The 12,564-nt window shown below is 44.1% G+C and overlaps 3 protein-coding genes across 3 annotated transcripts; 1 reads left to right on the top strand and 2 right to left on the bottom strand.

Annotated features, from left to right (window-relative positions):
* Positions 1–3,506: 3,506 nt before the first annotated feature.
* On the bottom strand, positions 3,507–6,955 carry LOC136549534 (protein TOPLESS-RELATED PROTEIN 2-like). Its single transcript, XM_066540838.1, has 5 exons — positions 6,817–6,955; positions 5,007–5,410; positions 4,809–4,922; positions 3,949–4,129; positions 3,507–3,876 (listed from the first exon to the last, which is right to left on the bottom strand). Exons 2-5 carry the CDS (start codon positions 5,153–5,155, stop codon positions 3,841–3,843), a joined length of 480 nt encoding a protein of 159 aa, XP_066396935.1. The 5' UTR covers positions 5,156–5,410; positions 6,817–6,955; the 3' UTR covers positions 3,507–3,840.
* LOC136548229 (putative glucose-6-phosphate 1-epimerase) lies at positions 6,841–7,691 on the bottom strand. The gene is made up of 4 exons (XM_066539834.1): positions 7,569–7,691; positions 7,314–7,481; positions 7,123–7,222; positions 6,841–7,016 (listed from the first exon to the last, which is right to left on the bottom strand). The coding sequence occupies exons 1-4, from the start codon at positions 7,689–7,691 to the stop codon at positions 6,841–6,843; spliced, it is 567 nt and encodes a 188-aa protein (XP_066395931.1).
* A 1,509-nt stretch (positions 7,692–9,200) lies between these two features.
* On the top strand, positions 9,201–11,643 carry LOC136548228 (protein NRT1/ PTR FAMILY 7.3-like). Its single transcript, XM_066539833.1, has 5 exons — positions 9,201–9,206; positions 9,314–9,509; positions 9,744–9,961; positions 10,067–10,647; positions 10,779–11,643. The coding sequence occupies exons 1-5, from the start codon at positions 9,201–9,203 to the stop codon at positions 11,641–11,643; spliced, it is 1,866 nt and encodes a 621-aa protein (XP_066395930.1).
* The last annotated feature ends 921 nt before the right edge of the window (positions 11,644–12,564 follow it).

Raw genomic sequence — 12,564 nt, 5'->3', positions numbered from 1 at the left:
ACACATATTACTTCAAAACTATGACTATGCATATGTAACGAGAGCATGTAATGTAAGGCACGTCAACTTTAGAAACATTTCAGAACATAGAGGTAGCATTTCTAATTAACATATCCACACCGTAGCCTAGTCATGCAAAAGCGATGGTAGAAGCACATCCTAAACGATGGCTAGATAGTGTCCCGTTGGACGGACATCGCATGCTCCAAACACATAGGGTTAGTATCGTAGCTAATAAAATGTGTTACCACATCAGGGTGAGCAAACTTGTTATTATAACATTGGTAGGTAAAACAAAGTAGTTTCACCTCCTTTGTATTCAATACTTCTCTATCCCAAATTAAATCAACTTCGATGTACTAAAGTTATTCTTAGTGGACAGTTTCATGGCCTTGTTTCAAATAGACTACCACATCAAGTAAAAAAAATGAAACTTGAATAAAACATTCATTCTCAATGCATAGTTTCATTCTATTGTTTCATAGGTATTTAATTACATGACCCATATAGAGATGGTAAGCATTCCAAGAGATGAAACTTACTTCTCTCTCTTTTTAAAATCATTTTCATGTCATAAAAAATGTCTACATGTAGCCTATTAAATGCAAATGAAACTCACATGACACTACCACTGAGACTAGCTAAAGTCAAACTATTTTAGCTTTGACTAAATTTATAGAAAAGAGTATAAATATTTATGACACCAAACCTGTATGACTAGATACCTCGATCAAGAATGCACTTATTTGGTTTTACAGATATTGTTACATTTTCCTATAAAGTTGGTCAAACTTAAGATGGTTTGAATTTAGGTGATTCTAGGAATTGATTTATTTTGGGACGAAGGAAGTAGATAATATTAGTACTATGCTCTCTTACTACCCCCTCCCCCCCCCCCCCCCCCCCCCCCCCTAAAAAACTATTTATATATAAAAAATGTGTATGTGTTTCAAGACTTTTTTATATCAACAATGACCCTCAAATGACACGAGCTATGTTTTATGAATGGATATCATATCACCGGATTACGATTTGAAAGATTTAAAAAAAAAGTTATAGGCATATATGAATTTATTTGTTGGTACAAATACTACAGTTTGCAAGAGAAAGAGTCAAAGTTTTAGGTATGATCGTTCAATGCAACTGCTACTCGTACTAAGTGCTAACAATTCATGGTCTGGACTGCAGGGCTGGTCACTGAAACCTGGAAGCCGTGGCCCGTGGTACAGTGGTGGTGGTGGACAAGAGGCAAATCGTGCAAAGCCATACTATAAGCACGAGATAGAGTAGAAGATATTGCATTGGTGGCTTGCTTGTGTGGATGTGCAATCTTCCTATAGGGGGTGGCAATGAATGTATTCGTTTGATTTGTGAACTCTCCATAGATATGATTGAATGAGTTTGCATGGATTGAGGAATATAGGGTTGAATACATATACAGATATCATTAATTTAATTATAAGCCTCTTTTTTTAAATTATCTTTTTATATAACTTGAAGACACGTCAATACATCTATAGCAGACCATCTATATCTCTATCTCTATTGTCAATGAAGTATTTTTGCAAATAAATAAATGTAGTAGTTGTTGGTTTATGAATTTTTTTCCAAGATATGGTTGTATGACTTAAATTCCATGCATGGTTGAGGGTATACTAGCTCTACTAATTAAAGCTTTGTTTCTTATAATATGTCTTTTAGTATCTTGTCTCTTTATTATCCTTGATGTGCAAGCTCCAGGAAAAAAAAAATCATCCATACATGGAGAGTTTATACTGGTTTCTAGTATACATTTTCTTAAAGATTACTTGTGTGTCGTTCTAAGCATTAGATTTGATAGGGAATAGGAAATTCAAATAATTTATGCTACTTCCATGTATTTTTTGTGAAATTTAATGATGCTAACACCACTGGCTACATAATATTGTTGTCTACAACTACAAGATATACTGATAATTGTTCTTGTTGATTGAGCATAAAGACTATGTTACATGAGGAGAACACATATTCCTTCAAAACTAGCTATGACTATGCATCTGTATCAAGAGCATGTAATGTAAGGTGCGTCAACTATAGAAACAATTTGGAACATAGAGGTAGCCTTTCTGACATATCTACATCGTAGCCCTGTCATACAAAAGCAATGGTAGAAGCAGATCCTAAATGACGGCTAGATCGTGTCCCATTGCACGGACATCGCATGTTCCAATCACATAGGTTAGTATTGTAGCTATTAAAATCTGTTACCACATCGAGGTGAGCAAACTTGTTATGACAACATTGGTAGGTAAAACAAAGCGGTTTCAAGCCTTTTGTATTTTATACTCCCTCCATCCCAATAAATCAACTTTAGAGTTGTACAAGTCTATTCTTAGTAGAGAGTTTCATGGTGTTGTTGTTTTCAATGCTACCACAACATGTAAAATAAAATGTTGTTTCCAATACTACCACATCATTTAAAATAAAATGCAAGTTGGATGAAACATTCATTGTCAAGTGCATAATTTCATTCCATTGTTTCATATATATTTAATTTCATGATTCATATAGAGTTTCATCACTTCTTCTGTATCTTCTTAAAACCAATGTCATGTCCAAAAAATAGTTATGTGGTAGCTTATTAAATGCAAATGAAACTCATACGACACTTCCACTCAGACTGCCCAAAGTCAAACTATTTTAACTTTGGCTAAATCTATAGAAAAGAGAAAATATTTATGACACCAAAGTAGTACCACTAGATACATCATCAATATATGCACTTATTTGGTGTTATAGATATTGTTGTCCTTTTTATAAAGTCAAGTTGGTTACACTTAAGATAATTTGATTTTCGGTGATTTTAGGAATTGATTTATTTTGGTACGGAGTGAGTACTTAATTGGATATGATCGTGGTAGCCTGCAGGCTGCAGAATTCACGGTCAGGGGCTCAGGGCTGCAGATTTGGTATACCCACGGGCCGTGCTGATCGGCCGGAAGCCGTGGTACGGTGGTGGTGGGGAAGACAAAACTTGCAAAGCCATGGGCATGACATAATTAATACTATATAAGCACGAGATCTAGAGGATAATTGGTTGCTAGCTTGCGCGGTTGTGTGACTTGTGTCTCACTACTGGAAACTCGGTTTTCTCTGTGCGTGCGAAAACACACAGGAAAATACGAATCCCGTCAGAAAAATATTTTTCTGACGGTGTACCCTCAGAAAAATACCCACAGAAATATAATGACAGAAAAATTCAATTGTTCTGTGTGTTCGCCGTCAGAAACAATTTTTCTGTGGATGTTACACGCACAGAAAAATTGCGTTAGCCCAGATTAATTTTAAATACTGTGTGCGTTAATCCTCACAGAAAAAAGGAAAAGCCCGACAGAAAAATGATTTTTCTATGGGTGTTACACGCACAGAAAAATTGCATTAGGCAGATTAAATTTAAATGTTGTGTCGGTCTCGGTTAACACACAAAAAAATAAAAGAACCACCGACAGAAAAAAAAACCTTAACCATGCAGCAAATATGGACTGTCCATACTGTAATTTCATCACAACATAATAGATAGCATACATATAAAGATCCAAATGTTCAGCACATTCATTAATGGCATCCGGGCTACATATAGATGATGTCCAAATGGTCCGGCATCAATACATTCAAAAGCATTACCATCTCATCTCAACAGTTTAAGTCTCAGTCAAGATGAGTAAAGTACAAGCATGCATCATTGAGTCATATTATAGCTAAAACTAAAACTAAAACTAAAACTAGAGCTAAAACTAAAGCTAACACAACCATCACATTATCGATGCATGATCGCCATTGTTGTCGGAACCTTAATTGTTGTCAAGGTTTGCAGCATGAAGATCCCCATTGGTGTGGCTGCAACATTGAACCAGTATAAGCAATCAATAGTCAGGATAAGTTAAATGGCCTGCTTGTGATAATACTTACAGCATGAGCACCCATTGGTGGAAATCCAGCTGACTTAGGGATGGATCCAACAAGCGGACCATTGGTAGGTGGAGGTGCTCTCGCTCCATTGGTAGGAGCAGCACAAGAGTGATCAGTAAAGAGTGTCTTGATGTCAGGGTTTGGTCTGGGGTTCTTGCAGAGCTGATGTTGCCAGTTCAGACTGAAAGGCATTAGAAAGAAAGAAATAAAGCCCAGTTAGCCTCACCTTTTACATGCACGAAATGTGCTTCTGGAAGCACCGTTAGACTTGCAGGCATAACAAGTAGAGAAATCCCAATTGTTGCATGTATGGATACGACCTTACAATAAGGAAAAAAAAAAGGATGGTATCTGCTATAACATAAGCATCTAAAGCTAGAGCTGCTATAAAGTGATAAAATTTCTTTGCACATTGTCGATAAAAGCTGGTTACTTGGGATAAACAGGTAGAGATGTCCAAATCACATGAAAACAGTCCCAAAAGAACCATATCAAGAAGATTCTGTAGCGCTGGACAACCAGGAGCAATAAAATTCCAACAAGTCAAATGAACAAAGGAAGCATCGACAAGTAGCAGTTACGTGATTGAACTATTTGATTTATATCAGTTGTGCACATAAAAATTAAATTCTACCATACAATCTAATTGAATTGATACCAAAAAGCACCATAGAATTTCTGTTCACAAATTGCATTCCTGATATTTTAAGGAAGTCAATATGTGTTATTAAACATATCAAAATTAAACCATCAAAATCACATCTGCTCATTTTGCCTGTTGATCGTCAATACACAATCACATCTGGATGCACCGGCCCAATGCACTATATATTTTGCTTCTGAAAGGAAAGTTACCATACCTAAAATTCTCCAAGGTCAGCAGCTGTGTTATCTCCTTGAACAGCTCCTCATTGAAGGAGGCGAACACCTTCAGATCCTTCACGAGAATCTCCACAGCCTTGGCCCTATCATGCCTGTGACACCGACAGCAAATTCAGCAAAAAATAAACATTGACAACAACAAGGGACCAAGAGTAGTGTAGTGATGAGTCGGTCACCTATCAAGGGCTTCGAGGTACTTCTGCTTGCGGATCTCAAAGAAGATCTTCATGGAGTAGCGGTTGTCCTCCAGCTTGGTGAAGCCGCTGAGGTACCTCTCCAACTCGTCCCACTCGCCGCCCTGCACGAGGTCCTCGAAGTGCTTCATGTTGAAGTAGAAGCCCGACTCCTGCTCCAGTCTGCACAGGCAACCACAAAAAGCATCAGAAATCCCAGCTCACCCAGCAAAGCAAGGCTAAGGTGCAGGACAATTCCACTGATTGGGGAGGCTGGAGCACTGAGAAGCCAACAGGCGAGGCAACTGTATCTGGACAACCAGCTGAAATGGATACTTGGGCTGATAAGGGTGCTAAAATGGATTCAGATGCAGGTGATGATAATTGGGAGAAGAAGTCCAACATTCCTGAGGCATCAAATAAAAATGACCCATGGGGCAAATCAGAAAGATGTCTAAAAAAATCTGTAGAATGCAATAACAGAAAGCTAACATGGAAAGATGTCTAAAAAAATCTGTAGACCAAAATAGATGCAGCAAAAGAGCCACAGTGCACTAGAAATCCATGATACCTTATAAGTGCATTGCTAGACCACATCATCGATTCAGATTTCAGAAACTTTGGTGTTGCATACATACTTATCCCATGGACAAGGTTAACTGACAGACCCAAGTCCCCGATACCCTACTGTATTGCAACAAATTCTAAAAATAAACTGCACAGTAGTATAGAACACCAAGCAAGCACTAAAGTTGGTCATGCACACATGTATAGGTGGCGACATTCAAGAAAGAGGAGCCAAACCTGATCCAATCTGAACAAACATTCAAGTCCTAACTCTTAGCATCAATCGGAGCACAAATACAAGCTCAGATACAGGTGTCAGCTTAGCTAATATATTGAATTAAAAAAAGTCATGTTCTTCTACAAATAGCAATGCAAAAATCACAGAGCTCTATTGAACTGAGCTAATAGAAAAGAAACTATTGGTCATTCCAGATCCATTAGAGAGCAGTATGTCAAAAGCACGAGAACTACATATATTTCACCTGGAGCAAAAGAACAAGAGCAAAAGAACTCGAGAAATGGCTCAGATTTACCCATTATCAGCATGACAACTGCAACTTAATTTCACCTGGAACTTAATTTAATTCTCTCTCTCTAATGGGAATTGAACTGGCCACAGAACTGGTTGCTTGTACTGGTACAAGCCATCCTAGTTAAGCAGCAAACAGAACAAAATATCCCAAGTACCAGCTCATAAGGTGCTAAAGTGCAGAAGTTCTCTAATGGAAACTTGATTCATCACAGCCACTCAAAAGTAGTACAAAACAAAAAAAGTCACAAGGCATAGTTAGGGAAGGGGAGAGCAGCGCGGCACGAGACTGGGGTTTCATATCATCTCAGCTCCGCAAATATCACATATCAAAATGATTGATCAGGTTGATATATGCAAGATATTCAAGGTACTGTTTTCATAGCATCTCACCTGAAAAGCAACCAGGGTAACAAAACAAACAAGTTAAAATTGTATTTTAACTTTGCAGTAAAATCTTCTTATTACATTGCTCCCTCAAATTCAAATATAATGACATTATTTGAGTGGTCCATCCATGTATATTTCTTACATTACAGTAAATTATGTTAGTATAGTTCTACTTGTGATTTTCAAAGATGTCAAGTTACTGATAAAAGACAATGAAGAGCTCCCATTTGGATCAAACTGACAGCTCATTGCTCATATATGTTCAAGAAATATTTGAGGCACGATTTATTTGCTAACACTCAAATAAAGTAAGTGCAGAATACTCACATAGGAGGCAATCGTTGGTAAACTTTATATTGTGTGCATTCGACAAATCAGTTCAGGATCCAATTGTCCGCTGCTGTAACTGGATGGTACAGCAGAAATTTCCTGCTTTCCTATCCACTCTTCACCTGGCATGCTCTTGTACTCCTCATCCCCGAAATCTGGCATTGCTTTGGCCTTCTTGTCCCAAGGGTTCCAAACAACTGCAAAACGAAAAGGCCAACATCCATAATAGTTTAAAACCCAGAATTTCACAAATCAACATTGTAATTGAAGAATAAAAAAAGGTCCTAATAACTCCTAACTCACCAACATCAGGAAGTCCCTCTTTCCTCAAAACAAATGTTCTTTTCTTCTCGTGGTCAATGATCACAATCTTTGGCGGAGCACTCAAATATACCTTGTCCACCTTACTCAAAAAACAACATACAAATGTAATTAGAGTTTCATTGGTACAGAAATGGCGTCAAACCATGAAATTTAGCAGAACACAAGCTTACTTCAGACTCAAATACAACTGCATCTCCTTGTTCAGTACAACGATTCTTGGATTGCAAGTTGTCAAGATAGTCCAAGGTCTCCAAACCTTCAACCCTCACTTCACTGAATGCAAAAACATGTTTCAGGGAATGGGAACTGAAAGTAGTCAATGGTCCATGTAAATCTATCTGATGATACGACAAACAAGGCAAATCACAAGAGATCTCGACCAGGAGAAAGTCCTAAGCCACGACCTAAGGAGGAAGCAGTCAGACACGTAGCTCACCGGCGGCAACGGCGGTGGCGCAGGTGGTCTTCCCTCGCGGCTGTCCTCCCCTTCTTCCAGTCCGGTCGGCCCAGAGTAGGTGGAGGGCCGGTGAATGGGTAGTGCCGGACATGGAAGTGGCGTGGTGGCGGGCTCCTCCAGATCCGCCGTTGCCGGCTTCAAAAGTGGGCCCGCTTGCCGGCACTGGCCGCGCCCGAGACACCGTGCGCAGGAGAGGCGGCGCCGGCACCGGATCTGGGGCAAGCGGTGGCCAGCGGCGCGACGCGCCGGGAGGGGCCGCTCGCCAGGACAGGCCGCGCTCGGGGTGCCATGCGCTGGAGGGGCTGGGCGACGACAGATCTGGGGCAGGCGGCGCGTCGGGCTGGGGCGATGGCGGACTTGGGCAGCGGCGGCTGGCGCGCCGGGATACCCGAGGAGCGGCGGCTGGCGCGCCGGGATACCCGAGGAGCGGCGGCGGGCGGCGGGCGCTGGACCTGGAGCTGGGAGCAACGGGATGAGGTGGGAGCGGTGGACCTGGAGCCGGGAGCGACGGGACTACGGGAGCGGCGGACTTGCGGAGTTCGGCCTCTGGCGGCGCGTTTGAGATAGGGTTGGGTGGCGGCCGCGGAAGGATTTACTTTTAGGGTTTGTTTTTTCACTCTCTTTTCTATTCTATACCGCGCGAAGGCAGGCGCCAATGACGAAAATAGGGCGCGACGAATCCATTCCTGTGCCTGCGTCGTTTTTTTTTTCTGTGAGTTAAAAAAAAACCCACAGAATAATTACTATTTCTCTGTGGGTATGCATTATTTTTCTGTGTGTATTGTCACGCACAGAAAAATAACTCAATTATTCTGTCGGTTTTTCGATATTTCTGTGGGTATTTTTTGATACCGACAGAAAAATTATAAATTTTCTGTGTGTTCTGAGAAAAACGCACAGAAAAAATAATCACCCTCAGAAATATTCGAGTTTCCAGTAGTGTCTGCACCGTACCCTGCAGAGACGACGACGAGATGATATAATATAAATCATTATATTATATTATATTAAATGTGCCACAACAGCTAACTATGGCCATGGTCGTCATGGTCAGAAGGATATCCAGAATGACGCGACTGCAGGCCGAGGATACACTGAAACTGGAAACAATTAAGACGATGGCACCCGTCTCCCTCTAACGGCGCAGCCCTATATATACACCTGCTGGCTCTGGCTGTTGCATTGGTCGCCGCCGCTTCCTCTTGGCCTTCCTTTGGGCAGGCTTGCTGCTGCCTGCTATATCTATCTCTCTATCTGTCTTGCAAAGTCAAAACAACAAGCAACTGCCACCTACACACAAGCATTTGCTCGGCTACTGCATATACACCATCCATCCGATCAGATTCGTTCCGGCCGAGGAGTAGCTACTAGCCAGCCAGCCCAAACAAATAAAAATGGTGATCCTCTGACTCGGAGCAACCTCGTCCGTCATCTCTGAACAAGAGGATCTCGGACCAAAAGGCAGGGTGACTCATTCGCATTCCCAAGTTCAGTTCCCGGCCATCATCATCATATATCTCGTCCGTCCGTCCCGGACGACCATTATCGACCTGCAGGCTCCTCGCTCCAAGCCTGATTGCTGCATCCATATCCATCAGGGATGGCTGTAAGTGGCATATGCACGCGTTTCTATTCGATCGATTCGTTTACAATACTCTATTCTTCCCTCTCGATATGATATGCATGCATGTATGTAAATCGATCCGGCCGCAGGAGGGTAGCTGGACCCCGACCGCTGAGCTGCCTCTGCAACAAGCAGGGACACCGGGTGGTGAGGTGGAGGAGCATGGCGGCGGTGGTGCTGCTGCTGAGGCCGTGACGGCGACGCGGGACGGGTCGGTGGGCTGGAGCGGCGAGCCGTGCCGCAGAGACAGGTCAGGCGGATGGTTCGCCGGCTTCCTCATGCTCGGTAAGTCAACGCGTAACGGTAGCGGCCGGACCGGTAGATTAGCAGGTTTTTATTTTACTGCTTCATTAATTACCTTCGCACAGTTTTACTTTGCCAGGTTTAGATTTTACTAATTACATTGCATACAGTATAAGTGGAACTGTGACACTGACAGTGGGAGACTGAACTAACCCTGAATTGTGGTTGTGCCTGTGGTGTGCATGGCATGGGCATCCATACGATACGGCCGTGCAGCCAACCAGGCGCTGGTGACGTTCGCGGTCAACTGCGTGGGGACCAACCTGGTGACGTTCATGTCGGTGGTGATGCGGCTGGACAACGCGGACGCCGCCAACAAGGCATCCAACTGGAACGGCACCACCTACGTCTTCTCCATCATCGGCGCCATCGTCAGCGACTCCTACTGGGGCAGATACAAGGCCTGCACCATCTTCCAGCTCATCTTCCTCGCCGTACGTAATACAACTATACTCCTACTGGGGAGTACAAGCTTGCTTCTCCTGTCATGTCATACATATATGGCTGCTGCATGCTGACAACTGTACACTGTACAACAGGGACTGGTGGAGCTCGCCGTCGCCTGCCACGTGTTCCTGGACAAGTCGTGCCACTTCGGCAACGGCGGGGGCCGGCAGGAGCACTGCAAGCCGCCGACGACGGTGCAGGCCGCCGTCTTCTACGTCTCCATCTACCAGATCGCGCTCGGGAACGGCGGGTACCAGCCCGCGGCGAACACGTTCGGCGCCGACCAGTTTGACGAGACGGACGCCCGGGAGCGGAAATCCAAGTCCGCCTTCTTCGGCTACTTCTTCGTCGCCAACAACCTCGGCGGCATCCTCGCCGTCACCGCGCTGGCGTACATGGAGGACAAGGGAGAGTGGGTCCAGGCGTTCTGGATCGCGACCGCCGCGGCCCTGCTCGGGTACCTCCTGTTCGCCGTCGGGACGCTCCGGTACAGGCACTTCCTGGCCAGCGGCAACGCCGTCGTCAGCGTCTGCCAGGTGGTTGTCGCCGCGGTAAGGAACAGGCGGCGCGTTAGAGCTTCGGTGCGAGAGCAAGATCTGTATGACCCCGATGCTGCTGATGGAGCTCACGTCAAGACGGGGGTCAGGAAGATGGTGCACACACCAGAGTACTGGTACATACGCTGTTTGTTTCTTTGTTTGTTTGTTTATATATATACAGATATGTATATATACTGGTGACTGCAGATCAAGTTTATATATTTATATATATATGTTTCTTTCTTTCCTTCGTTGTCATCATCAGGTGTTTGGACAAGGCAGCGGTGATTAAAGATCCATCTGCCCTTCAACCTTCCTCCAAGCCCAATCCATGGAGGCTCTGCACACTTACCCAAGTGGAAGAGCTCAAGTGCATCCTGCGGCTAGTCCCAATCTGGCTCTGCAGCATCCTCTTCTCCACGTCCTACTCGCAGATGACGTCGGTGTTCATCGAGCAGGCGCAGGCCATGGACGACTCCCTGTGGAAGCTGAAGATCCCTCCCGCCGGCATGGACGTCTTCGAGATACTGGGCGTGACGGCCTTCGTCTTCATCTACAGGTTCTGCATCGTCAAGATCATGACGAAGATATCGCACGAGCCGACGGAACTCCAGAGGATGGGCACGGGGCTCGTCATCTCCACCGCGGCCATGATCACGTCCGGCGTGGTGGAGCAGCAGAGGCTGATACGCGCCACGACGGGAGGCGTCGACGCGTCCAGCTCTCTCAGCATCCTCTGGCAGACCCCGCAGTACCTGCTGATCGGGGCGTCCGAGGTGTTCATGTACGTCACCATGACGGAGTTCTTCAACGACCAGCTTCCGGAAGGCCTCAGGAGCCTCGGGAGCGCCATGAGCGTCGCCTCCATGTCGGCTGGGAGCTTTGCGAGCAGCCTTCTCGTCACTCTAGTCATGACCATCACCTGCAGAGGCGGCCGGCCTGGGTGGATACCTCAGGATCTCAACAAGGGTCATGTGGACTGGTTCTTCTACCTCATAGCAGCCCTCAACGCCGTGGATCTGTTGGCGTTCGTGGTGTTCGCCAAGAGGTATAGGCCGGCTCCAGTGATCATACATGGAGCAAGTGAAAGCGGTGTCGAGAAGGGCCATGACGGCGAGGAATGTATTTGAATGCTTAAGCCAAGGAAGGAAGTCGGGTTCTTAGTTAGGCCTTGTTTGGATGCAGTCCAATCCATCTCAATCTCTTGCAAAACATGTGGATTGGGGTGTATTGGACAGCATTCAAACAAGCCCTTAGTTAGGTGTCATTTGCCAGGGTGGTAGTGTAGTGCTTTCTTTTCTCTTGTAGGGTTGCAGTTAGCCCACTCTTCTAGCATGGTTGTCCCAAAGTCATGTACCCCTGCATGGATGATGGTCCTATTTAAATGTTAAAACTGTTGACAAGAATAATTTGCTTGCACAAATACATGCACTGCTACTATAAAGGCATGGTGGCCTTCTAGGTGGCCAGAGGATCTTGGTGAGCCAGAATGCTTGAGGTCTTCGTGGCCTTCCAATGAAGGCATGGTGGCCTTCTAGGTGGCGACCATCAGTTCTAGGTGTGGAGTGCACTAGTAGAGAACAGACCTTTCATCCGAGGCTAAAATGGGCTCTAGTCCCGACATTTTTTGCGCCTGGGACTCGAGGTCGATTGAAAATTCCAAATTTTGAATCACAAAATCTAGGAACTGAAAATGAATATTTGGAACTCTAAATGATTTTAAATAAAAAACATATCTTAACGCAAGTTTTGAATGTTTGGATATTATATGGATAAATTAGCAAGTTTAATTAGAGAGTCAAAAACTGCATTTTATGGTACAAAAATACATTTTAAGATCACTGGGACCTGAACTCATGACAAGTTTAATTAAGGACCACCAATGAAATTACTTTAGAAATTAATTAGATCGATGTAAATCCATGGCTTGTATAATAAACACGCTATATATTATTTGGAAACAACGCTACGAACCATCCGCTAATGAACTTTCGTACAAACTCCTCAGGATGGCAACCATTGTCGTTGTCACTAAAGCTGAAAATGATCTA

The sequence above is a fragment of the Miscanthus floridulus genome, chromosome 4 (genome assembly GCF_019320115.1).
Source record: "Miscanthus floridulus cultivar M001 chromosome 4, ASM1932011v1, whole genome shotgun sequence".
Classification (NCBI taxonomy): Eukaryota; Viridiplantae; Streptophyta; class Magnoliopsida; order Poales; family Poaceae; genus Miscanthus; species Miscanthus floridulus.
Note: the sequence above shows the minus strand (reverse complement) of the source record. Positions and strands in the feature narration are given on the sequence as shown.